Here is a 28,000-nt window from a genome sequence, read left to right as displayed (position 1 = left end):
GCACCATGGGTTCACCTTGTTCAGAATGATTTATAATTTTGATTTTCGAAACCGTTGCTTAGTTTTGCGCGCGAATTCCAGAGAGAGTTTTGATTCCGAATGGAGTTTTCTGCGGTTCAGGAATTGTGCTTACATGTGAGTTTCTTCTTCTGCGAAATGTTCTTATATTGTATTCATTTGTTTTTCTATTACTTTCTCTTAGGTTCGTTTATGTAAATTATGTTCACATTGCATGCGAGTTTCGTGATTTGTTCGGTTATGTATGTAACACGATTCTGCGATTATAGTTAATATCTTCAGCGTATCAGAGATGCCGATTATCTGAGCAGATTTGCAGACTCGCAATCATTCTCACTCGCTCTTCATCTTCGCATCCTTCTCTTCGAATTTCAAGTAGGAAAAATGTTTGCTAGCATTTCGACACGATTTCTCTATTGCGCATTTTATTGTTAGATAGAATCTATTCAATTTCCCGGAAATTTTCTAATTAATGGAAAACAAAAAAAAAAGAACCAAAATGATGTCGGTTGGCTCACTTCAGGGATTATAGTTATCAGAAGAATGATGCTAAAAATTAATAAATCTTGTTTGGCTAAAGAGTGCTGAAATTTTTATTTGTAATAATATTTGACTTTCATGTGAGAAGTCTCTGATACTGGCATTGGAAGCTGCTTAGAGGAATTTCAGAACTTGAGATTTTCTTCCACGGATGTTGCTGACAATTGGGGTAACAACAATTCATTATTACCATCTCAGTTAAATAATATTTATTTATTTAATTGTTTATTTAATTTTCCTCTTGTAAAACAGATGGAATGCTTTCTCTCAAAACCACCAGTAAGTGATAATGCTCTCATCTAATGTTAGTTGTGGTTTGATCTTATTGAAAATATAAATATCCCACGTGCACAAAATACAAAAAAGATAACAATTCTTGTATCCGCGTCAACTGTATTGCTCTTGCTTTGATGTGGGAGGCAATATGCCAGGCCAGCTATTTTGTCTAAGGGAGATGGTTTTAAGTTGTCCTCATATTATTTTAATAGGTATAGGTTCTTTTGAATTTTGATATGAAATCATTTTATATTACTATCAACCTGTGGAAATTTGTCAAATGTTTTATATTTCCCAGTTGCTTGTGTAATTATGCTACGTCACTACTGAAGGGTGAAGTCAACTATAGAGTATATTGCCATGTTTAGTTTAGTTATTGTATCATCCCGATTCTTATTGCAATCTATGGAAATTGTAGGCATCAGGGATACCGAGATACATAGTTATCAGATAAATCTGAAAGGAAGTGGTTCCTCTAGAATAACTAAACTACCTTCAAACACCAAAAATGGGGCAAAGTTCAGGTAAAAGAGTTATTTGAGCTACATTTTGAGATTAATTTGTTGGTTAAGTACCTTTTAAATAATTTTTTCACGGTATTATTTTGCAGTGGTAGTGAAGCTTATCTGTCTTCTTTTGTCAGCCGTGATCTCTTACTGGCTGATATTCATACCTTTATACAGAAGGTATGCTAATTTGTCCATTCTTTTTTGTTGTGAAAAATAAATTACTTGAGATACATGAAATGTTTACGAAGCTGATTTTTTCAATCTAAATGTGTTCGATCAAAGAGCTCAATTATCAGTGCCTTGGTCATCTGACAGTCCATCTTAATGACAATCATTGCATTTTACCCTCATAAAATTTAAATCATGAACCAAGATCAAAACTGGTAGGCCATATTTTTTGGTGGGCATTTGGAAATACACTGATTAAGTTAAATGCTATTGAATGAAGTAATTCAAATCTACTGCTTTGAACTAATATGGGTCTGCGGTAATCAAACGTTTCATTATTAGAAAGCACTGGCAACTCTAGACAGTTAGTAAGGCTCTATATCAGAAGTTTGACATTTTTGCACTTCTCCACTGGGGCAGAGTGTCTAAAGCAATTTGGCTTATCACAATTTATTATATTGAGAAATCAAAAGAGTGCTAGTGCTTCTATTTTGTGCAACCCACGCCAAAAAAACAGAAAAGAAAAATCTTCACCTGATATGAAAAAAAAAATAGCAAGCAAAAATTTGGTAGGTTTACCATGCCTGAATGTGCCAAGTTTGCTGTTGTTTTGGTCTTCAATGCATATCAAAATTGATCCTATATTATTTAAATGATTTGAAGTTGTAATATCTGTTTATCTACAAAATACTCTGTTGTTTATATTCATAAATCACACATTTCATGTTCTTTCTATTTATTGATTTTGCAGATACAAATTTTAAAGATTCCTGTAAGTTAAACTGACACAAGTGAAGAATTCTCTGCTGCATTAATTTCTTTCAAACAACTGTAACTTGAAGCGTGTTAATACTGTGCTGGAGACCATTTCCATCTATCTCATATGCCATAAACAGTTAATAAGTCCACCAAATCAGATAGCCAAATGGCACTTTCTTATCATTGACATTGTTTAAAGCAACCTTACAAGTTTAATTCAGTACCCTTGACATGACACAGTTTTAATGATTCTCTTATGTTTTTGTCCAGAATATTGCAATTCAATTGGTAGCAGAAGATTGCGATGTTCCTGAATCACGATATGAAAAGGTTTTTCTTGCAAATGAGTGCAAGCAGTTACCAGTGTCGGCATCAAATCTAGAACTTCTTAAGTCAGGCATAGAAGACTATGTAGTTAAGCATGGAAATAATTTAAGTAACAAGTGTAACACTTGCTTCCCAAGTTGGTACGTTCATAATCTCAAATCAGCTTCCCATTTATCATTTAGAATCTTAATCTTTTTTGTCCTAAACGTAATAGATTGATTGATTTCCTTCAGTTAAGTCTATGGAAGATATCTTTTCTACTTTGACATTCTCTTTCATCATACGTAGGTTTCATCCTTAAAGTTCATGAGATATGTTGACTATCTCTTGAATACGAAAATTCCCTCTTTAACACTTTTTCTATATAGGCAATGAAAGCATAGTAGTTTTGAGTTATTTGTATGTTGTCATATTCAGTTAGGTAGCATAACCTTAAAGTATGATAGTATCCAGACAATTCTTGGTTTCTAATATTGATGTCTGTCGGCAATTGGGCATATGAACTGTAACAGGTTATTGTTAATTGGAGCCATTTTAAAAAAAATTCTATTACATTTTATGACTGACTGGCAGAAAAACATATCACATCTAGAAGCTGATGCAAGAACTTGGTTTGCATGCTTACCTACTTTTTGAACCTTTATTTAGGGAGCAGCTCAAAGTTGGGGTTGGGGTTGCTTGCTGCACTGATAATCGCTTACACACGGAACTGGTGATGGAGGCAGTCATATTGATAAGTAATAATGTATCAATGCAGAACATTACGTGCTTCCGGGAATATGATAATAAAACAGAGGTCCGTCAATAAGTCTTCAATTTTATGCTTTAGCTGTCTTCTTATATTTTAGATTTATCTATCCACTACTTAATCTGGATGATAACAATGTTTAATATCAGGTTTTGTATTTCAAAGACTTTTCACCTTGTACAATCTCCCGATCATCTATGAAGGCGTTGCAAAGCATTGACTGGAAAACATATGGCTTGAATTTAAGGGGTGCAGTAGAGCAAGATGGCGTTACATTACTAGAATGGGAAAACTTGCCTACAGATATACACATTGATGTTGTGCTCCACATATACCATAAACAATATCCAGCATTAGACAGATCCTTTTTATCTTTATCAGAGACAGTTAAAAGTGTTTTGCACACCTTTTTTTATACATTTATTGTATGCTTTGTTGTCAGACCTTTCTTTGGATTTTGTTTATATTTATTTGTTGAACAAGTGACGATCCAATAGTTTCAGGATCTTAAGTATCATAAGCAGTTTGCCTTTTGTTGATAGCCAACATCGTACAACCAAGCTACAAGTCTACATTTCAGTGTTAAAATTACATTTAATATTCTTCTAGGGCGTACATATTTCCCCTATATGTTTATGAACATTTTCTTTTTGGGTATAAATAACTGTTTAAATCTTCTAAATTTTCTGAACTTTCATGTAATTTATACTTCCTTGACACATTGGTAAGACCGTGATACCAGCTCCAAGGAAAATGTCTCCACTTGCCAGAAACCTTGTTAAGAGAGCAGTTAAACTTTCACTAGATGACTTGAAGGCGAATCATTCCCAGGCTTTTTTAAGTTCACGTGCCGTTCAGGTGAACTCTTCTTTATCATTCTCTCTCTTTCCCTCTCTAACACATTTGTGATCTGTGTGCCTCGGTATTTTTACTTTTGAGAGTTTTCCCTCCAACTGAGATTTTGCATTAATGTCTTAATTCAACACCTTGATTTCACATTGAATACGCTGAATGTTTAATGTAAATTTCTGGATTATCTCTTCTGGCCTTATATTTAAAATTGGTTGGCCAACTTTGTGGCCTAACATTTTATAATTCGGTTCCTTCACTTTCAGATTCGCGGTTATGCCCCTGATCTCGCAAAAACAATTGCTGGGCTGATATTGTCTTCCAGTGACTTGGATTTCCAGGGAGAATGCTTTTCTCTTCTTGGATTACAGTCCCAAGAAGTTGGAACTGAAATTGTGGAAAGCTGTATTGAAGAAAGGATTGTTTCAGTTATAGAGATGAACGACAAGAAGCCCCACAATTATCAACAAGTCGCACCTTACCTTTTCGAAGAATTAGAAAACCCTGTCCAGGAATCAGAACTTCAAGAAAACGATTTCAGCCCCTTCGACTTTTAACTGTTATAAGGTTTTCATCCCTACTCCATCTTTCAAAATGGTAGTAGCTGATATAATGGCATATTAAGTTTTGATGGCCTTAGTACATAATATACGTATATTTGTAACAATGTGACGTCTGATATCAATGAAAGCTTCAAACTCAGATTTTTTTGTGTATAGATGACTCAAATTCAATCACGTAAACCATCTTTCAACCTTTATGCATCTTTATAAATTTTACAATTTTAAGGAAAGCATTGTGGACCTCCAACAAAGCCGAACGATCATAAAGGGGAAATGGGAAATCATTGACGGGTTAATGTACCAAACTTTCAGCAGCCTTACTATGGTTTGTTTTTAATTAGGATTATGATTCTTTTCAAGCAGCATTGGGAGCGGGAGTAAAGGTAACAATTATGGGCTCAGGAATAGAAACCATAACTAATAGACTGGAGCGGGGATGAAGGTAATTATGGGCTCAGGAATAGAAATCATGACTGATAACTTCCTTGCCAGTATACATCCACGGTTTTAAAACCTACTTGTGTTCCCGAAATATGAACCTAACTTTTCGAATTACACCTGTTAGAAGCCTGTAGTCTTCCACTCTAGAATTAGACTGTTTCTACCTATGTTCTTCTCTCACTATGAATATACATTTTTATCTTGTTTTGTCTTGTCATCTTCATATTCTAAATTCTAAATTACATAACTTGTTTTGTCATCTTCATATTCTAAATTCTAAATTACATAATGAAGTTAATCTTACGAATTATATTCTAAATTATATAATCCAAAGAATGATTCAAAAATAACTTACGGAATATATTTTTAAAAATTTGAAAGTAGATTATTATGTAATAAAAAAAACTTCCGAATAATGTAATCCATAAACTAAACTATTATGCATCTAACAAAAACTTAAGATTATATGATAGGAATTTAGAAAAAAAACTTTTAGATTATATAATCTAAAATATTACAGATTTTTGAAAATCCAAAAATTTACGGGAGGTGAGAGAGAGGTGGAAGAAAGTCACAGAATCATTATATGTGGTGTCCCTAATTTAAAAACCACTTGACAAGAGATAAAAGGCTTAGGAAGTTTCACAAATAAAATGTCGATAGATGTTATTTTTTCTTTAATAAAAATTAAATAAATCAAAATTTAGAAAAACTTGTTAAGGTCGGTTAGTCCCAGCAATCCTTGTAAAATCGCAATCTCTGTTCTGCTTTTACAAGAAAAGTAGTAATCCTTTCCCATGCCTTACATATAAAAATTTGATGGCGAATCAATAGAATGCAAGCCCAAAAAGCAGAAAATAGACAATAGAGTTTAATTACGAGATTTTATATTAACTGATCTTATGAACAATAAAAAAATTAAAAAATTTAAAGGATAGAATTCGACTTTTAATTAAAAAAATGGGATAATCACTAGAGAGCAAAACATTCATTTAGAAACCCTCTTTTATCATGAATGCCCCGCCCTACTGGTTATGATTTCTATGCAATTTCCTCCTTCACCCATTCTTTCTTCGTGGACATCCATGGAAAGTTAGAAAAAATATAAATTGTCATAGTCAAAATTTGGAAACATATTCTTAAAATACAATCTGATACGTGATTTCCAGGTCTGAAAATACTTTCTAATATGTTTTCATACTATACTATTAAAAAAGTATACCAAATTATACAATTCTAAATATATTTTTTAATTCTAAATCTGAATTACAACAATTTGAACTTTTCCCACCCACACCTAAGAAGGTGCCCGAAGAAGAAAATATGCTGTTGAATGAAATTGGCGGATTCCCAAGTTTAGAGAGAGTAATCTCATAATAGAGATCGGCCAAGAAAATATGATATAAACAGGAATCTAATGAAAAACATTGTAACTACCACCCATTGTATGTTATAGAATAAATAGCAAACCACAAAACTTCTCTTGCATACAAATTCAGCTATATCTTTCAGGTATAATAAGTTCTAATAAGCTCATTCCCCAAACTATCCACGAATCGAACATTATGCCTAAGCCTAATCCACAATGGGTACTTCAATAAACACAAATTTAAGCATGGGCATATCTTTAAAAGTATGAAGTGAATATAGTTTTTAGGGTAACTTACAAAAAAATAAACAAAATCCCCATTTCATACTCATTATATGAAAGATACATAACCAAAATAAAACTATAAATCAGAACCTGGTGACGCATTGAATTAGTATCTCCATTACAGTTATGGACATTGCATCCAAACCCAATAGAAAGCTCAGAGTATTACACATCCCAAGAAACAAATTCCTACAACATTTAGCACCGAGATGTCGATGTCCTAAACCACATTACATGAACACATATTCGAGTTGTCTCGGAAGAGGACCAAGAAACAAAAGCTAGATAATGTTCACCCCTGCATCCAGAATACCAATCCGCAAGACTCCCAAAGGCATTAAGCCTGTGAAGGAAAAAAAGGGAAAAATCAGCCAAGTCATTCAAGTACATCTTTCCATTAATTTTTTAACGAACTGGTAACTTGGAAGGGCAACAAAGAATTACTTCTAATAATGCCGTTTTTAGAAGAAAAAAAAAAGGAAAATATACGAGAGGCATACTTTTGCTACCACTTCTAATGAACTGAACATATACAAACTTTTTATTCACTATGCATTGTTTAAAATATTTTTTTCACACAATAAAAGAGAAAAAAAATCATTAGCTACCTTATTGGCAATGTTGTTGGAAAGCCAGTCCAGACCTTCATAAAGGCCCTCCCCAGAGGTTGCACAGGTGCTCTGAATGTACCTGGAAAACCACAAGTGAGTTATATTAAAGTATGATACCTATCAATATAGAACAAGGGCTTTGTTCTTAAAATCATTGTTACCAGTGGCGCTGTCTGAGAGAGTGGAGACCCAACTTGTCCGTAATCTCAGCAGCATTCATTGCATTTGGAAGATCTTGTTTGTTAGCAAACACAAGCAATACTGCTTCTCTCAGTTCATCCTGAAAATTGTCATTTCATCATGAGAATACATAAAACAGAAAGTAAAAGAACGAGACTAATAATTCTAGTCATGGATAATGATCCTAGTAAATAATGAAGTTGAACAGAAGTCTGTTCAATTAGAAGCACTGAATTTCCCAGGAGATTGACTGAAAATGATCATTCAATTTCCAAAAGATGTCATAGTAACGTCAATATACAGAAATAATGGTCCAGCAAAAAACAGAATATTTAACAGCAGTGATAAATGCTATTTCATTTTATAAGAGTCATATAGATACAGCAAAAATATTTGCATTTCCTGCTTAAAATAAACATTGATATCAGTCCTTCCTCAAAACCACAAATGAAGTCTCAGAACATTTTGAGAATACATTAAAGAATATTATTTATAGGTAAGATATGATTCTAAAACCTTTCTATCTTGACCAATTTACAGGCCCTTTCTTTCGGCCCCTATGTGATCCCAAACATTATGTAGAAGAATGAATTCCTCCCAACGGCAGGTTATCATCTAACGTTAACAAACTTAAAAATTAAGACATAGCATAAAAGGCCAAACTAGATTAACAGAAGTACCTCATTCAACATCCTATGCAACTCATCTCTAGCCTCAACAACTCTGTCCCTATCATTGCTGTCTACAACAAAAATAAGACCCTGAGTGTTCTGGAAGTAGTGCCTCCACAAGGGACGAATCTGCAAAGCAAAACATAAGTATTCAGCCTCTGACTACCAGCAATCTTTGCCAGCTAATGTTGTGTAATTTTCAGGGATGCATAAGAATCAAAATTTTCACCTTGTCCTGACCACCAACATCCCAAACAGTGAAGCTAATGTTCTTGTATTCTACAGTCTCAACATTGAACCCTGAAACAAAAAATCGTCAACACCTATATCCAACATAATCATAGCATTCCAGCGGTCTGACAAACTAAACAGTAAAACGATATCCTCATCACAAAAATGGTTTGCCGTTGAAGATTATTTACAGCGGCTAGAACTTAAGACAAGTTAAATCCAGGATCCCACATTAGGCATCACACAGTCACCAACACAATTTAAGATCTCAGTATTCAATTTTGAAGGTTTCGTCACAGATAGGAACCATGTTGATCACACTCCATCATCACCTCGAAGTCAGACATTATATAAAAAAGAGTATCTAACCAACCGATAAAGAATATATACGCAAGTAATATAGCAACAGGTTAATAACATTTACAAAACAGAACCAAGCGAGGAAAAAAGAGAAACAGAATCCAGAAACTCACCAATGGTAGGAATTGTTGTAACGATTTCTCCGAGCTTGAGCTTGTAGAGGATAGTGGTCTTACCAGCCGCATCAAGACCAACCATCAGAATTCGCATTTCCTTCTTGGCGAAAAGCCGACTGAAAAGCTTCGTGAATGTCAGCCCCATTTCTCCTTCAGCTTATGGATCCCTAATTTCACCGTTGAAACAAATTTTCAATTTACAAAACAAAAACAAATCTCCAAACGGAAAAAGAGCACCAAATCAAACAGTACAGTTCCTTCCGAAAATCAATAGACAGTCACGTCAACAACACCGGATTCAACCAGATCTCAAACTAATCGAGAAAAAACAGCAGCATGCAAATGGTAACAGATCGCACAAAATAATAATATCATCAACAACAGAAGGATCTGGAGATATTGATCCAGAAACTCTCGGATCAAAGCAAAGAGAGAATAACCGCAAATGAAGAGGCGAAAGCGTAACGGAAAACAGTGATTGAATCGGAAATTGAAGTGCGAAGTAAAACTCGGATTCCGTTTGCATGAAACGATTAAGAAAAAGGAAAGAAGAGGATCAGAGGTTTGAGATTGTTACCTTCGGAGATGAAACGTTCGTGTATACAGAAATCGCTGAGAGAGAGAGAGAAAGAGAGAGAAGGAGAGAGACGAAGAATGCTTTGCAGCAACGCGAGATGGGGTGAGTAGCGTCAACGAGAATAGATCTTATAAGAGATTATTTCCATCTTTTTACTTAAAATAAAATTTAAAATAACAAAAGCACTACTTCTGTGGATTCTTAATTCTTTCGAACCTTCCAATCCCTTGTATTCACATTCAAATCAAATCGAATAAATATATATATTGTATTATGCTGTTTTGCTTTTCAAAACAATTATTATTATTTGTTTTCGTATAAAAGTATGTTAGCATGCAATTTTAATATAAGTTTTAGAAGTACAATAGCATAATACAGTTAAATAATTAGAGCCTTTAAATATGTGATTAATTATTTGATATCCACGTTCATGTGTCCATCAAAGAAGATGAACGCAACCACATACATATTTCAAAAATGGTAATGGTTGGTTTTGCTATCTTTTTCTTATTTATGAGTATTAATTGTTAAAATAAATATAAAATAATTTTTAATTTATAAATTTATGAAAAAAAAAATATTTTATTTTATGATTTTACTTTAAATAAGAATGATTTATTTTCAATTTCAAGATTCTAAGAAATAATGAAAAGAATTGAGATAAGTGGACAAAAGGAAAATATACAAAACTAGAAAGAAAAAGTTGGAATATATCCACATTCACCAAAGTAACCAAATTTGCAAAATGTCAACATGTCACTAGTGGATCTCGCTTGAACAAGCTAGCACTTGGGTCTTTTTATGTTTTACTCAGTGAGTCCATTAACACCCAAGCAAAAAGTCACTTAAGTTCACGCAAATTAGGTTAAATAGAGGGTTTGATGTACAACCCTAGTGTGCATGATTGAGAGGAAAACACCATTGAGTGAATTGTAATCCAATTGGGAGAATAAAAGGTGTTAGAAGATGTGTGGCTAATTCTATCATTTAGGATTTGGAGTAATCTATTTAAACTCTTATGTATTGAGGTGATCTCTAAGCATAATATTCGGTTCTTGATTGATTATTAGTATTATTGTTTTACTTCTAATTCTTGATCTAGAATCTTAAATCTGACAAATCTGACTTGAAAGTATTTTTAGGGTTCTGACCTAATCAATAATACTTGACATATTTGAGTGTTAGGAATAGACTTGAAAGGTTAATTGCTATCAACGTTTTATCTTAATACTAAGTTGTTTTTATAAATATGCGGGGAATCGATATTTTAGAAGCATCTTAAGAATTTTATATGCGAACAATCGATATAAATGATTTTTATATGCACATCAATATCAAGGACATAATATTATTAGGCTAATCTAAATACAAAAGAGGAAAAAATATGAAACTCAATCCCTATTTTTCCAATTGAGACAACAACTGTTTTGCATTGTTTTCTAGTTAATCATTGATAATTTTTAAAATATTTGTATTCAAAATAAGTATCGTAATTTATATATGTGTTGTAATTTTATATAGAAGAAAAAAAAAAGATTTGAATGAATTGTATTGTGGTTGAGAAAAGTTAGTAGGTGTACGTCTATTTTAGCATGAAAAGTGAATCCTTTGCATGCCCAATTTTTAGCGTGTCCCTGCAAAGTGAAGTGTAGACAAATTTTAATTGGTAATGTATTGTCTATGTTACCATACTAATAGCATTTCTTGCTTTGTATTTACTTAATACTTTACAAACATTCCTTTTGGGATAGAAAACTGGTAGATCGATCGGTTTTATTCTTTTGTAATGCTATGTGGTCCATCTCATCTTGCTAGTCCCAAGAGCCCTATAAAAATGTCAGAGAAAATCGACTCTAACCATATTACACACTTATAACCACTTAGCCACTACAATTTCAGACCTTTAATGAACATTAAGGTGAATTAACGTTCAAAAAATTCACATCATCACATAAAGGAAGTGAAAAAGGAAGTAAGAATTTGTTAAAACATGGGAAACGAATCATTCTGTCAATTTGTTTTGATTTATAACAATAAATAAATGTGTTTGAATAAGACAGTATATTGTTTTTAATGTTTTTATTTTAAAACAGCAAAATATAATTTCTAATAGGAAAACATACTTATTGTCTAATAGGATATCGTAGGAAAGGAAATATAAGTTAAATATTTTATCTATAATGATGATTAATTGGTGAAGAACCTAAACCCTAAATTTAATCTCTTCAATTTTTCTCTTATGTTATCGAGTGAAAAGTAGGACAGAAGTAATAGGAAGTGTGCATACTCCCATTATAATCATATACATTCATACATAAATCATAGATCCAAAGCAATAGGAAGTGTGCATACTTCCATTATAATCAGATACATTCATACATAAATCATAGATAAGTTATAGGTTAATAGTGGTTATAGGTTCCTATTATAAAATTCATTTATATCTCATAATAACAGTTTAATGTCATTTATATCTCATAATAATAGTTTGATGTTTTTCTTAATGTCCGATCCAAGAATACCTATAAATAGGTGATGACTCTATAAGGAAGTGGATAGTATCATTCTTTATACTCTCTTATCCTTACAAATATTTTATATTCTTACCCGTTAATGATAGAGCTCGGTCCACACAGAAGTCGTACCTTATCAACATGAGTTCTTCACAAAACAACATGATCACCTAACTTGAGGCTATTCTCTGAAGGAACGAGAAAAACATGCAAAAGACAACGGAGAAAGTCCTTGGACAAATGTTGTCCAAGATGGAAAGGGGTATAACATCCTTGAAAGAGTAGCACAAGGTGGAAGCTGAATGTATGAGATACAAGCTTTACAAGATCATACTCAGACTGATAGGAATCCTACCAAGTATACGACAGAGTTCCAACCAGTATTGAACCATCTATTTGGCAAAAACATATCTCTCTTTACACATATACTCTAAGATCATCCTGGAAGGAGAATCGTTATGATCCAACTCCAAGAAAATTATGGAGGAAAACTCGGGGATACAAACAAATATCATTCAAGGCGGTACCCAATCCTCCTCTCAATGAAATGATGAAAGTCAATCTATAAGATTTCCACCCATTTACCTTTGAGGTCATGAAAGCTCAACTACCCCAAAAATGGAAATGGCCGAGCTTGGAAAAATACAATGGGACTTTAGACCCCAGGTTCACATCAAAGCATACATGACCTAGGTGAACCTGTTCTCGGGGAGCATGGTCATACATTGCAGACTCTTTCCAACCATGTTGATGGGGGTGGCCTTGGAATGGTACTATTCTTTGCCCAGGAACTCCATTGTCTCCTTTAACATACTATGTGCATGGTTTTTTGCCAAATTCCTCAATTGCAAACCAATAGTTGTGACGTCAACTCCATTGCATAATGTGGTGCAAGGTGAAGAAGAAGGTATGAGACAATACATGGCACAATTTGTAAAAGCAACATTAAACATTCCTAACCTCCATCCAACGGTAGCCATGCATGCTCTACTGTAGGACTTTGTTTTTAGACACCCTTTACGTGGATCCTCCTGCCAACATGGATGAACTTCGCAGTCGAGTTGCTCAATACATCAACATTGAGGAGAATGTTGATGCAAGAAGAAAAATGATGAAAACCTTAGTAGTCGCCACTTCGAAACAATATCCCAAAAGAAAACGAACTGAGATATTTGAAAATTGCACTTGCAACCTCGGGTTGGTGCAACTTTCGCCTCCAACAACCAATCATCCATCAGCTAACTCAACCAAGAAATGCAATTATCTTCAAAACATGGGTCACACTACGGAAGAATGCTTCAAGGTACGAGATCAAATCGAAGAACATATCCGATAAGGTGCTTTTGGCCACTTCATACAATAGACATAGCCCGATTTCGGAGGACACTCCCCAAACATCTACGGGAGAAACACCCTTTACGATTGGCATAAGGTGCAAACTCTATGATTCCCTTTGAACTTAAATGAATAAGTACTCTTTTTTCTTACCTCAATGTTTTATCTCTAAGGAGGTTTTTTTGGTAAGGTTTTAATGAGGCTTATTCTTTTGAAATAAAAGTTCATTTTTACACATAAGTGTTTACAATGATACTTATTGTAAGTTATTATTCAAGTTCAAACAAAAATTGGAAAACTTTATCAAAATTGAACCAAACCGTTAAGTCACAATCCAAGTTGAAATGAACATCGAGAAACTTTATCAAACTAACCAAACGGTCAAGTCACAATTCAAGTTCAAACGATTGGAAAACTGTCAAACTTGAACCAAACGGTTAAATACTATTGTTCAAGTTCAAACGATTATCAGAAATAATTAATATACATTACTCCAAATTGAAATCAAGGGTTGACATGTGCTAAATCCAAATTGAACTCATTCATCCTTCAAATTGATCCACTTGTGAATCTCCTTGGATTCCGAGCTGAGGGACTTAATGTATATACCCTCAATTACAACTAGATTCAAATCAATAACCGCTCGTTTAGTATAATATTTAAGTCGCATAAATCAAACTGTAACTCGATTATAGGTTACTATTATTAAATTCATTTATATCTCATAATAACTATTTAAAGTTTTTCCGGATTAAGTCCAAGAAGACCTATAAATAGGTGATGACTCTCTAAGAAAGTGAACACTATCACTCTTCATACTGTCTTATCCTTTCTCATATTCTACATTCTTACTAACTTGGATCTCCCTTCTCTCGTTATGATCGGTTCATGTGGCAGAGCTCAGTCCACATAAAAGTCATTCCTTTTCCACCTCAAAGTTCTCCAAATTCATTATGTGTAAGAACATGAGGCATAAGAGACCATGACTATTTGCTTGTGCCTGCCCCCAATATATATTTTCATAGCTTCACAATATAGAAAATTTGATTTTCTAAACTACTATTTTTGAAATTTATAAGCTATCGTATAATTCTTGTGATCAAGGAAATCATGAACTTCATTTGCATATTTGTTTGTTAAAAGGAGAAGGTGGTGAGGTTTCTCCTAACCAATTTATTAGTGAATTTGGTGGAAGTATGGAGACATTTTTATTCAAAGAATATTTAAAGTGATTGAAGAGACCAGCGCAAAAATTATTTGAGACTTTTCAGTGGTTTTCTTAGAGCAAGTGGTTTAAGGAAAAAATTACTTTTTATCTGATTGAGATATAATGAAACTCCGCATAATGATGTGCAAAATACTCAAAGTTACGAGATTTTTTTTATATGAATAACACAAATAAAATAATGCCAAGTTCATAAAAATATCTTTCGATAAGCAACACAAATAAAAGAACATCAAATACCCTTTTTCAAGTTCTATCAAATGCTCTATATCATTTGTTCTTCCTAAACTAGAGTACATCATCTTAATATTCTCTTAACCTCTTCACCCATATTTTTAATTTTATAAGATTCAATTTTATTTTTTTTGAGAAACACCATAATGAACACAAATAAATATCAATAAGTTTGTTCAACAAATTTATATAAAAAAACTAAAATACTATCTCCAACTCAAAATTAAAAAAATATAATTGATGTCTATTTTCTTTGTATATTATAGCAGCTATTGCATTGTGCACCCTCGTGGTTTGAAGGTGTACCAGCATGGGAGTGGCATCAGAAATACCCCAGTTCAGAATTATAAAACAACTATATTCCAAATTTGATTTGATGACAATCCGATAAGTTCTAGATTCATTTCAAAATATATATTCTGAATATATTAATACATTAAAAATATTACATTATACAATCCAATTAGAGATTCAAATTTGATGGTGGAGCAGCATCAAAATATGGGGTAGCGGAATGCAATGGCCTACTATAGCTCTAACTTACGTGAACACAGCGGTTTGGAAGTATAATAGGACAACCGAGGAGAACGGGAGAAGCATGTGAAGAAAGATAATTTTGCCTATCAGTTTATAATTATCCCTTTTGTGTAATGTAGGGTAACAAAATATCCACACTAAATTCAATTAAACTAAAAATTCTTAATCGCTCTTCGCCCAAATACACTTACATGTATGTAGGGTGTTGTTTATCTAGATATACTGTTTACTTGTTGTAAAGAGGTGAGCGGATATTTGTCATTTGAATATAGGGTTTTGTAAATGAAGAGAATGAAATAATATATTTGTGAACAGTAAATATCTATTTCCTGTAAAGTTATGTAGAGAGAAATTAAGTCGATAGGTGTTATTTTTGAATTTATTTTTATTTATTTTATTCTACTGTTTGTAGTATTTTTATTTTTCATTACTGTAAGGTTTTTTAATATTAAAAAATAATATTTTTATTTATTTATATAAGATGTGACTTTTTTCCAATTTTATAGTATATGTTTAATATTTTAAAAAATTCTTTTATATCTATTTTTATATAATTTATTGGTGTGTTTATATTAATATATTTTTTATAATAATTATGTTTATGAGTTATAATTTATTTAATAATATTTCTTTTGAAATTTTTTTCTATTGTTAATTAAATTATACTTTTGTTGTTGTTGTAGTATTTTCTATTTTTCATTACTACATGTTTTTTAATATTAAAAAATAATATATTTTTATTTATATAAAATCTGATTTATTTTTATTTTTCAATTTTATAGTGCATATAATTTTTAAATCTACGAATATGTAAAAATTATTTATTTAAAAAAACCTCATTTTATTATTAAAAAAATTTAATAAACAAAGATAAATTTGAAAAATAATATTTTACACCTTTAAAAATAAAATCTCTCACACTCATCACATTAAATAAAAACTATCATAAATTTTTCTCACATATTCACTCTAATATATTTCAATCCAAACAATCTCCCATTTTTCTCACATCCTCACATATCCCCTCCTTCAGTGTAAGTTCATAGACGTATTAAGATTTGCCCTTGTAAAGTCACATATCTCCTTTATTTTAATAACGTTGTTGGCTTGCCTTCAACATATATCATTCCATTATTTGATTAATTTGATGAACCGATGCCCACTATTTATCCATTTTGCCAATTCTACCACAAAATCTTCTTTCAATTCATTATAAATCCAAAAGGAGTTAGCATTCTTAAGCAGGGAAAATAAGCAAAATTTCACACAACATAGCTAATAGTGAAGCCCTCTTAAAAAACGATGTCCTTTATTGGAAACGCAAATATCAACTCACCTGGGTAAAACCGATTTTATTCCATTCAGTAAAATTAAGGACAAACCTTATTATTTTGTCAGAGATGGCGACAATGACTAGACAAGCAAATTAGGTTAATAGACTAGATAGAAAGGCTCAGCCCTCAGGATTTGTTATTCAAAGTTGATGTTTGAAGAAAAATACCAATAACCATGCATGCTTTAAAATAATGACATGAATTTTTAACTTTTTTGAACGGACTTTGATGGATCTCCAGCTGTTTCCTAACTCACTTCTATTTACGGATCAACCCGTCCCACTCGAGGCCAGTTAAACCCAGGTTTACTAACTCTAAAACCTGGAACAACACTACCACTCCTTCTTATCACAATATTTAAATAAATAAAGTACTAAAAAATATACATGTATTATAATTTACATATCAAATCATTATATTATATCTAAAATTAGAATTTATTTCATTAATATAACTTAAAGTCATAGGAACTGACCAGACCAAAAAAAAGGTAAGTCTATTTTAGAATATGAATCTAACCATACCAAACCAAATTTATCATGTGGCTCGTCAAACCGAGTTGGGGTGACCCATTTGACAACTCTACTCCCAGAAAGTTGTCAAACTTGAAATCTTGTCAATATAATGAGGTTAAAAGAAAAAACTCCTTAAATATGAATTCCCCTCAAACCAAAATTGATAGTGTATATTAATACAGCATAAAACAAGAAGGCATAATTTAATTCATAAATTCCTCCATATTACCAGCATAAAATCATATCGGCATTTAGCCAAAGAAATAAAAGCTAACTTCTAGGAACCAGACCTAATATTAACCACGGATCATCCAGCACTATATTTTGATGTTGAAATAATCTGGGTCGAAGTGATGCAACCGTACATAACCATCTTCACCTCCACTTGAAAAACTACAAAGGATAAAATTTGTATTTACTAAGACCAGTAAACGAAAAACCCAAACAGTTATTCAGAAACATCTAACACTAAAGTGCAGTGTCCAGTCATAATTACTAGGTATTCTGAGACATAATGATAATTGAAGAAAAATGTCAACCAAGGTCATGCAAAATACGCGGAGAACTGCATTTGCAACATATGATTTGAAATAAAAATACAATCACAATAAATGTGCCAACTTACAACATTGTTTAGCCACTACAGAAAACTAATTATGGAATGCAAGAAGTCGTATCTTCAAACTCATTATGACAAGTACAGTTGTATAATACAGAAAACAAATACATAGTGTAGCCTAAATTTAAAAGTTCCTTCTAATTTTAAGGACAAATGACTATCTTATTAGGCAAGAGACAACTGAATATAAATATGTCATCAGTTTATGATCAATCGCAAAATCAGAACCACTTCATGTTATCACCATATTATTCATTCTTCCTACATCTAATGATATCATATTAACTTATGCATACTTCCTACAACTAATGATACCATATGCATTCTTCCTACATGATACATCTAATGATGCAGAATTATGCATTATTCCAACATCTAATGATATCAGATTATGTACTCTGCCTACATCTAATGGTATCAGATTGTGCATTCTTTGTACATCTAATGATATCACCATAACTACTATCGTAAGTTTAGGGATCTTCATTCAAGGCTAAATTTCGTAAATATTGATCACAAATCAAGTCTTGAAGTTTAGACTTTAAGGGATATGAAACAATTACAGAAAATCTGGGGCTTTGATTGAACAATGCTGTGGACAGATACTGAGATTTTAAACAGTAATTTGATAAAGAGAGTGCATATCCATTTTACAAAGTAGTTTAACACAATCATGGTTGTCAATTTCTCTAACAAAACAATGAACGGTAGGTTTAAAGAATAAGTGTAATTCATGATGTAATACAATAGGGAGTTGAAGAACACTGGATATACCTTTTTCCATCAGGGTTAAAGGCCAATGCATTAATTGGTCCAAAATGTCCTTTCACACCCCCAATTTCTTCTTGAAGAATCTAATCAAATGAAAATACAAAATATTAAATAAAAAAGAAAAATGAGTAGACATTCAATATCGTTAGAGAACTAAACATAGTACAGGAAGAAAAAAAACTTACCTTGTCATAGAATTTGGCTTCAAATTTGCCAGCACGATGATCAGTGGTTGTAACTGCTGATGCGTCCTGACCACCTCCAAGTACCACCTACGCAGCATGGAATTCAGAAAATCATACAAGAAGCATAGGACTAAACACAAAATAGAACGAAGCTAAAGCAAATAGAAGATGTACATAGGGTGATAGCAATGATGAAATATATTGGAATTACATTTAGTTCATAATTAAGAGAGCAATGGTAACATGCAAAAATCGGCCTTATGTGGATTGAGGAATAAATCGCTACTAAGAAAGCAAGTTATTGAAAATAAATTCAACCAGGTTGCAAAAATTACAGGACATTGATTTCACGGTTAAAGACCTCAATCTAATAAAGCAGATGAAAAATTACTCGCATTGGTAAATGATAAGAATATCACAACACAAGGTTAACTTATTTACAATGCACAGATACATACATGATCAAGAAGTGGTGACATTGCAACTGCATTGACTGGCCGTTCTGTGACATAAGTCTTGATAAGAGTCAATGTTCTAGTATCCCAAAGCTAGATAACAATTTAAACAAACAAGAAATTGTTAGGTGAAAATAAAATAAAGTCTCAAAGAAAACAAAAACACGAGAATTAACAGGAAAAAGAAATCACGAAAACAAAAAGTTGATACCCTAGCAGACTTGTCCAGAGAGCCAGTGAGGAAGTGCGAACCATCAGCAGACTTGGCAAGTGATGTCACAGTCTTTTTATGGCCAGATTCCTTGTCTGACTCCTTAATCAATTTTCCAGTCTGCAAACAAATGAGAGAAATGATGTAACAATGCTAGCAAATTGTAGAGGAAAGAAGAGGGTCCAGTAAAATGGTAGTGGAGTCACCTCAGAATCCCAAATACGAATAACAGCATCTTCACCAGCACTAATGATGGTTCTGTTGAGTGGTCCCCAAATAGCTCTATTTATTCGTCCCTGAGGTCCCTTAATAAGAACCACAGAGTCCCCAGTCTCTGAGAAACCAAAGCATTAGAATTAACAGAGGCAACAGCTGTGACCAAAGATACTAAAGTCTCGATTGATTTCTTAATCATACACTTACAAGTAAAGAAAATAAGAAGCTAGACAAAAAGTAAATTTTTCCACAGTTTAAAATTAACGTGATGCTCACACAACTTCTCTTAAAAGCTGATTTTAAATAATGCATACTATTTGGGTTTGTTTGGACAAACTTCTTCATTAAGACTTGTAGAAAAGAAAAAGCAGTTCATACGGAAGCTAATACATAAAATTCTTTCATATAGTTTCTTTAATTTTTGTATTTTTTTAATATGTGCACAAGTTGATAAACTCATTTTTTTCCTTCGCATTTTTCACTTCTATAAATCTTTTGGAGAAACCCTAAAGATCTGTAATAACACATTTTTCCATAAGCATTTCTAGAAAAAAAAATCTAAGGAAAATGAAATAAACTTCTCTATAAACCTTAATTTATGCATAAACTAATTTATAACAGTTTTTGGATAACTTCTCTAAAATCTTAATTTTAAGGTATGCATTAGATTAAGAAGAAACTTATTTCATTTTTCTTCTTATTCTGTTTTTCCTAAAAATTCTTATGAAAAACTTGTTTAAATATCTTCATGTTTTCTTTATCTTCTTCTACCCGAGTTTATCAATAAATCTATCCAAATAGACAGTAGATCAGCAAGGGGAAAACATGTTACGTTCGGTGGGATCATTTGCAATGCGCTTGACATGGATTGCAGAGGGCAATTCCATAAAAGGATCAGTGGTGATGACAGCGAGCTTATCCCCGACGGAAAAATCGACAGACCGCGCCGGAGAATCAAAATTGAAGGTGAACAACTGCTGACCAGTTTGCACGTTCCATAGCTTCGCGGTCTGATCCGCACTCCCCGTTATGAGCCGACCAGAATCTCCTGCACCATTTACAATCAGTGTGAGAATCAATTTTGAAAAGCTGAACTGAAAGTGAAATTAATAAGGAACTTGCTTGAGACGTCGCAGCACCAAACGGCGCCGTTGTGGCCGCGATAAGTGCCAAGGCGTTCTCCGTTGTCCGCAAACCAAACGGTAGGGTTGTGGTCCTTGGCGCAGGAGAAGAGGAGATCGCCGTCTCTGTTGTACTTGAGGAACGTGAGTGGCCTCTCGTGGCCCTTCATCAAAATCGGCCTCATATTTGGTTAGGGTTTTTCGATGCCGCGAATTTGAGAACGGTGGTGAAAGGTAAAGCCTCTGGAACGCGAAACCTAAAAGAGGTGTGTTTGGGTAAGAGTTTTGAGATTTGAGAAGCCAATAAGAAAAATAAAGAGAAGCGCGGCAGAGAAAGCCCTACTCACTCACAGAACGCAAGTAAAATAATGAAAAACTATGTGCAAGTTCAATGCATGCTTAATAATGTATTTTTTTTCTTAATAACTAATTAGTTATTTGATTCTTATAATTATACAAAATATATATATATATATATATATATACAAAACTAAAAAAAAACATCTATTTTAGTTTTTCATATATTCTAACTTTTATAAATTAATAGAATAGAAAATAAAAAGGTAAAAATTGTATATATGAAATCAAAAGAAGAATTAAAATGATATTATATATAAATTAAAATAAAGTATATTTTAGCATATGAAATAAGAGATGGAATTTGGAAAACTATATCGATTAGGTGCATGATTAAACCTAATTTTAAAATATTAAAGAAATTAACATACTAGAAACCTAATTTTATATTTTTTTTTCTTTGATAATATATTATTTTAAAATGTTATCTATAAAAACTAGTAATGGTGATTGGATTCTTGTAACGGTTCTTTTACTTTAATTTTTTTGCGTAAATATTTTCTTACCTTTGTATTAGTATATTTTAACCAAATTTTTAGTGTTTATTGTCTAAAGAAACTACTCATGAAGATTCAAAATATCTTATTATATGATTATAATAATTAATAAAAATTAAAATATTTAATAATTATTTTTTATATGTTTTACTATAAAAAAAATTATTTTGATGGAAAATCAAGAAATTTTATAATATAATTATAACATTATAAAACTAATAAGATAATTATTTTTAATATTTTTTATGTACACATTTTTATAGTTTCAATATAAATTTTAAAAATATTTAATTAATTTTATTATTATTGTACTGAACAGAGTGCTTAGTGCTCCGTGATCGGAGCTTTGTGCACGGTGTGGACAGATCAGCTCGGTTGTTGGGCCTATAAAGTGAGCCATGGGTTTGGTCCAGCTATGTTAGTAAGGTCAGTTGGAACATAATTAAAATAATCTCTTTATACACTAATATAAGATTATTAGTAAAGGGTATTTATGAACCTAGGGGCGTATGGTACACGTGATGGTTAAGTCACGTAAATATTTTTTAACCTAAGTGTGTGTGTTTTAGGGCACACGATGGTTAAGTTGCATGCATAGTAAAAGATAACGTTGCACCATGAGTAAGGGTGCCTACGTAAATAAAATATTTCCCTGTTGTTGGCGCTTAAGATGGTGCCCTATTGGTAGGTGGATGTTATGTTATTATGTTATGCTCTCTTTAGAGATAAGATTCCTTTCTGTTGTAACACCTCGAGAGAAGGCGCCCATAAACAGAATGTTCTCCTATTACGTATGCTTTCGGTTGAGATTAGATACTCATGAGAGTTGTTACAAGAGATGAGCTATAAAAGGGGCTTGAGACCCCAGGTAAAAGTACGTTGTTTCAGAGACTGAAATTGAATACTTCTTTGTTTTTTTAGTAAGCTCTTACTGACTTGATCGTCGGAGTGTGATCAATAGGTAGAGCCCCCTTTGTTTCAAATGGAGCCACGTTCTGGTACAACAAGACGCAAAACAGATTCCATAAGAGACAGATCGGAGTTAGAGTTTGTCACTAGAGTCAATCGGCGAGGAAGTCAATCGAAAAGAACATCTGGCGCCCACTGTGGGGCTCGATAAAACTAGATCATATCCACAGTTGTGTTTGAGTTTTCCAATGATATGAGGAATACTAGGCAAGGACCACTGGGATATGAATGGAAGCATCGAGTTTGAGTTTTCGTGGAAGAAAAGACTGGCAAACTCAAAACATATTTGTTGCTTGTGATTTTGACAGGAATTTTACATATGTTCTTGTCGAGTGGGAAGGAACAACCTCTGATTCTAGGATATTGAAGGATTCATTTGTTCAGGAGGATTCATTAGTCATTCCAGAAGTTTAGTTTAGTGCTCCGTTACAAGTGCAATAAATATTCATTTGGTGACATTACTTATAAGTAATAAGTGTTAATGGATGGTTGTAGGCAAATACTACATTGGAGACGCTGGTTTTATGCTTAAAGCCTAAGTTATAACTCCATATCGCGGAGTTCAATACCATTTAAAAGAGTATTCTCGAAGAGGTCCACAAAATGCGCACAAGTTGTTTAAGCATCGTCATTCCTCACTTAGGAATGTTATCGAAAGAACATTTGGTGTCCTCAAAAAATGATTCCCAATTATCACTAGATGAATAGAGCCTCAGTACTCTGTGGACACTATGACCGATATTGTTTTAGCATGTTGTATTCTTCATAACTTTCTTCGCAGAATGGATAATGATAAGTCTTTGTCGAAAGAAGTTGATCGTGACTTGATGCAACTCGCAAAGATGACTACATGCTTAGGTCACAAATTAAGAATACTATAGCAAATGAAATATGGACATGTTATTGTAATAATCATCCGTTAACTTATATTTATATTGTTGTAAGAACAATTTTATAGTTTAATGTTGACATTTCACCTTTATTAATACTTACGTGTGGAACTATTTATTTTATTGCAAAAGTTCAATCTTTTTTATTAGGTTTTATCATGAATCACGGGAAGGGTATTGTTCCAAAGTCATCTGCAACTATCCGTGAACACAAAAAATGGACTACCAATTGTTGATTGCCATGATCGATGAGGCATCTATGGGTAATCGCATTGACGGTAGTTGGACGACCCAGGGCTACACAAACATCGTTAAATCCCTACATCAAAGTGGATTGGTAGGGATTACAAAAAATAATGTGAAGAACAAGTAGAAAAGCCTTAAAGTCATATGGCGTGAGATCGATTATCTATTTAGTGAACAAAGTGGTTTCGCTTGGAATCAAAGCTTGAAAAATTTTTAGGCTGAGGATGAAGTGTTGGATGTGTTGATAAAGGTAACGTACTCAACCTGATGTTGACTTGTCGTATACATTAACCATTAATTAAGAATATCAATGTATTTCTTTTCATTAATGAACAGGCAAAACCCACAGCCTCAAAGTGGCGCGTTAAACCCATTAGACACTATAACTTGATGGAAAATTTATGAGGCTTGATCGTGCTAGAGGCCATAGTGGGAGAATAACACTACAATCATCAACTCGAACTTAGTCTCATCATTTTAATATATTTTAACAATCACAATATGGAGTACATCTCGGAGGAGCTGGATATTGATGTGACCCAATGTGAAACTCCTTGCTCAGTTGACCCTAATGTCGATTCATACAGTCCTAGCCCTAATATGACACCCCATTGATGCCACCACAGTCATCCCAGCCATCAGGTGGTACTTCTTCTTCTAGGGGATAAAAAAGAAAAGCCCCCATGGTGGACATCATTAATATGCAATTGCAAAGGCTTAATACAAGGTTTGAAGAATTAACTGATGTCCTTGGGAGGGGTAGAGATTAGTCAGATAGGTTATGTCATATTGCTGAGTGACAAGCCATTTCATCTGAGGTTATCACTTTGTCATCACTACGAGTGGCTAATGCTACAAAAGAAAATTTGCAATATAACAAAAGTCGTGTTGTTGCAGAAGAAGAACGAAAATCCATATTTCGTGAACTCACGCACACACTTCGTCGTACATCGACTTTCCAGTACTTTGAATCTGATATTTGGGAAATGTTAGTGGAAATGAACATACAAGATGAATATTAATTGGATAACTGTTACGACTTCTTGTGTGGTCATCCTAATGTGATGAAACAACTCTTTGGCATACCTCTCGAGCAACGAATGAAAAAGCTTGTAAAGATAATGACCACAAATTCCTAAACTATGTAAAAATTTGGTTGTCTTTTATTATGCATATATGGTTTCTTTTCATATATGTAATCTTAATTGTGGCATGAATTTTATGCACATTTATAATATTTGTTATGCTCAAACTTTATCCATGAATTTTTCTTTAAATTATAATTTATTGCATAAATATTTTTTGCTTGGTCAAATTATAGCTCCAATAGATTATCGAAAATAATATGCTCCAACTCAATAACAAAAATAGTATTTTAATTGCATACAACTATAATTAAAAAATAATTAAACCATGATTACAACTTTTTTTCTAAATAAAGTTTCTGACAATCGTAAATATGCTACGAAAATTTTACATCATTTATATTTTTTTCGAAGTTAGGTTCCTAGCATGGTGAGCTATTTTTCTCCCCCTTTGGATTCATCAAACAACATTTACGCATAGAGAAAGATAAAACAGAAACATAACCATAACAGTCCAGAAAACAAAGACAAATTGTTCAACATTATAGTAATTAAAAACTGATAAACAAAAGCATGGAAAGCAAGATACTTCTAATCTTTGTAATATAACTCTGCAAGCTGCAATTGAACTCCTTCAAAGCGATAATCAGTTAATCTTTTAGATTTCAGCATATGCTCATTGATGATATACACCCAGTTAACCTTGATCAGATTCATGATGCAGTATAAAAGGATTAAATCCTCTTCAAGTAAAACAACATGATTTGTACCTCTTGGGATGAGTTGTCATGCTATAATGTAGGCAACAAGACGTGGTGTTAGGTTCAGATGACCTGCATGGAATCTGCTTATGCTTTGGGCAGGGTTCCTCATATAGCTTCTGTAATACTGAAGTTTGTTGAACTCCTGAATCCCACTCGTGATCCCTTTTCCAACCTTTAGACCAGAATATTTGATTCCAGCCACTGAATTCCAAACATCATTGGTGACCTTCATTTTGATTCCTTTCACATAGGATACAATGTTCTTTGCATCCAAGGTTAGATTAGTGTAAAACACCTTAACTAAATCAGGATACACATTACCAGTTAATTCCAGCAGCTTTTTCAATTTCTGGTGCTTCAATGCAGACCTTGTTTCAGCCAATTTCTCTGATTTCAGCCAGTTGAAATCCAGTACCTTGGGTATGTTAATATGTTTTCTGCTCATTTCGTGAATGTAGGCATTGATACCCTCTTCAACTCCAGCGAACCAGCCTTCCAGCACACCTTGAAAGGTGCTTTGCTTGTTCTGATTTTTCTTTTTCTGTCTTGAAGAAGAAGCCATGGTTGAACCATATTTTCTTGTGTTTCAAATGGTGAGAATCGAAAATGGACAACCAATGTGGGTAGCAGATTTTTACACATATTTATATTGTAAAATGAATGAGTTGATGGAGCAGTTATGAATGGATATGCCTGAAGATTTTATGCTCTGAAGTTGTGCAGAGAATCTTTGAAAATATGTAGCAAATATTTAGGGTCATGATGCACACATACCATACCTTCATTGAGCAACCAATGCATCAAATTGGTTACATAACCATGACCAAAACCGTCAAAGGTACAGTGGTTAATGCCCACTAAGTCAGTCAATCAGTCAAATATCAGAAATTCTCTTTCCTAGTCATCAAAGCATATCAGTACAAAAAATAAACACATTTAATTGCAAATAAACAGATTTATTTTTTCACTGCGAGGTACAATTGACATTGATAATTCCCAATTCATTCAGCAGAAAATTAAACCTATCTTTAGCCAAAGGTTTTGTGAACAAATATGCAAGTTGTAAATCTGTACCAATGAACTTAATCTCACATGTTCCATTAGATATGTGTTCCCTTAGAAAGTGATGCCTAATTTCAATGTGTTTGGTTCTTGAATGCATGACAAGATTTTTGGTTAAGTTGATTGCACTTGTGTTATCACACAACAGAGGTATATGGTTAAGTAAGATACCAAAGTCATTCAATTGTTGTCTTAGCCATATGGTTTGAGCACAGCAACTCCCTGCTGCAATGTACTCTACTTCAGCAGTGGAGAGAGAAACACATGCCTGTTTTTTGCATTGCCATGAGATCAAGCTTGATCCAAGCAAGTGACAGGTACCACTGGTGCTCTTCCTATCAATTTTGCAACCTGCAAAGTCTGAATCAGAATATCCAGTCAAACTTAATGAAATGTTACCTGGATACCACAAGCCAACTTCTTTAGTTCCTTGCAAATATTTCAAAATCCTTTTGGCAGCATTGTAGTGTGATTATTTAGGAGCAGATTGAAACCGAGCACACATGCACACTGCAAACATTATGTCAGGCCTGCTGGCAGTGAAATACAGTAGTGATCCTATGAGTCCTCTGTATTTGGTTTCATCAACAGGAATTCCAGCTTCATCATGATCCAAGTGATAGCTAGTTGAGAAGGGTGTGTTGATTGGTTTGCACTTGTCCATTTCAAATTTCCTCAGCAGATCTTTGCAATACTTAGCTTGATTTAAGAAAATGTCATCCTTGAGTTGTTTGACCTACAAGCCTAGAAAATAGTTCAACTCACCCATCATTGACATTTCAAACTCAGTCTTCATGATTTCCACAAATGTTTCACACAATTTTCCATTGTTTGATCCAAAAATGATGTCATCCACATACACTTGTACTAGGATTGTGTCATGCCCTTTCTTCTTGATGAATAAGGTCTTATCTGATGTGCCTCTATCATAGCCTTGTGAGGTAAGAAAATCACTTAGCCTCTCATACCATTGCCTAGGAGCTTGCTTGAGCCCATAAAGAGCCTTTTTAAGTTTGAACACGTAATCTGGATGTTGATGGTCTTCAAAACCTGGTGGCTGTGAAACAAATACCTCTTCATTTATATAACCATTCAAGAAGGCACTCTTCACATCCATTTGGAATAGCTTGAACCCTTTGATGCAGGAGAAGGCAAACACCAATCTAACAACTTCTAGCCGAGCCACTGATGCATATGTCTCATAATAGTCTATTCCTTATTCTTGATTATACCCTTTAGCCACTAGCCTAGCCTTATTTCT

General features: G+C 33.2%; 3 protein-coding genes across 3 annotated transcripts; 1 reads left to right on the top strand and 2 right to left on the bottom strand.

The window, feature by feature from the left end:
* The first annotated feature begins 65 nt into the window (after positions 1-65).
* LOC137810607 (type 2 DNA topoisomerase 6 subunit B-like) lies at positions 66-4,887 on the top strand. Its single transcript, XM_068611966.1, has 12 exons — positions 66-135; positions 288-393; positions 647-727; positions 811-837; positions 1,253-1,358; positions 1,445-1,520; positions 2,263-2,283; positions 2,541-2,737; positions 3,246-3,393; positions 3,495-3,695; positions 4,075-4,203; positions 4,461-4,887. The coding sequence occupies exons 1-12, from the start codon at positions 100-102 to the stop codon at positions 4,749-4,751; spliced, it is 1,419 nt and encodes a 472-aa protein (XP_068468067.1). The 5' UTR covers positions 66-99; the 3' UTR covers positions 4,752-4,887.
* Positions 4,888-6,872: 1,985 nt separating this feature from the next.
* On the bottom strand, positions 6,873-10,076 carry LOC137810606 (ADP-ribosylation factor 2-like). Its single transcript, XM_068611965.1, has 7 exons — positions 9,599-10,076; positions 9,019-9,188; positions 8,544-8,614; positions 8,324-8,443; positions 7,625-7,743; positions 7,461-7,542; positions 6,873-7,195 (listed from the first exon to the last, which is right to left on the bottom strand). The coding sequence occupies exons 2-7, from the start codon at positions 9,164-9,166 to the stop codon at positions 7,190-7,192; spliced, it is 546 nt and encodes a 181-aa protein (XP_068468066.1). The 5' UTR covers positions 9,167-9,188; positions 9,599-10,076; the 3' UTR covers positions 6,873-7,189.
* A 7,330-nt stretch (positions 10,077-17,406) lies between these two features.
* On the bottom strand, positions 17,407-21,247 carry LOC137810605 (eukaryotic translation initiation factor 3 subunit I-like). The gene is made up of 8 exons (XM_068611964.1): positions 20,871-21,247; positions 20,581-20,796; positions 19,739-19,866; positions 19,533-19,652; positions 19,325-19,414; positions 18,867-18,953; positions 18,685-18,764; positions 17,407-17,684 (listed from the first exon to the last, which is right to left on the bottom strand). The coding sequence occupies exons 1-8, from the start codon at positions 21,052-21,054 to the stop codon at positions 17,609-17,611; spliced, it is 981 nt and encodes a 326-aa protein (XP_068468065.1). The 5' UTR covers positions 21,055-21,247; the 3' UTR covers positions 17,407-17,608.
* Between the last annotated feature and the right edge of the window lie 6,753 nt (positions 21,248-28,000).

The sequence above is a fragment of the Phaseolus vulgaris genome, chromosome 2 (genome assembly GCF_000499845.2).
Source record: "Phaseolus vulgaris cultivar G19833 chromosome 2, P. vulgaris v2.0, whole genome shotgun sequence".
NCBI lineage: Eukaryota > Viridiplantae > Streptophyta > Magnoliopsida > Fabales > Fabaceae > Phaseolus > Phaseolus vulgaris.
This window is presented reverse-complemented; position numbering and strand designations above follow the sequence as displayed.

Excerpts from the sequence above, each read along its gene's own strand:
- LOC137810606 (XM_068611965.1), bottom strand. The coding sequence starts at position 9,166 with ATGGGGCTGACATTCACGAAGCTTTTCAGTCGGCTTTTCGCCAAGAAG. Across the intron at positions 8,444-8,543 it reads ATGTTGGTGGTCAGGACAAG|ATTCGTCCCTTGTGGAGGCA; the intron begins GTGAAAATTTTG and ends TTTGCTTTGCAG. Across the intron at positions 7,744-8,323 it reads TGCATAGGATGTTGAATGAG|GATGAACTGAGAGAAGCAGT; the intron begins GTACTTCTGTTA and ends GACAATTTTCAG.
- LOC137810607 (XM_068611966.1), top strand. The coding sequence starts at position 100 with ATGGAGTTTTCTGCGGTTCAGGAATTGTGCTTACAT. Across the intron at positions 838-1,252 it reads GCTTTCTCTCAAAACCACCA|GCATCAGGGATACCGAGATA; the intron begins GTAAGTGATAAT and ends TGGAAATTGTAG. Across the intron at positions 3,696-4,074 it reads TATACCATAAACAATATCCA|ACCGTGATACCAGCTCCAAG; the intron begins GCATTAGACAGA and ends CACATTGGTAAG.
- LOC137810605 (XM_068611964.1), bottom strand. The coding sequence starts at position 21,054 with ATGAGGCCGATTTTGATGAAGGGCCACGAGAGGCCACTCACGTTCCTC. Across the intron at positions 19,653-19,738 it reads TTCGTATTTGGGATTCTGAG|ACTGGAAAATTGATTAAGGA; the intron begins GTGACTCCACTA and ends ATTTGTTTGCAG. Across the intron at positions 18,765-18,866 it reads AAGCCAAATTCTATGACAAG|ATTCTTCAAGAAGAAATTGG; the intron begins GTAAGTTTTTTT and ends TCATTTGATTAG.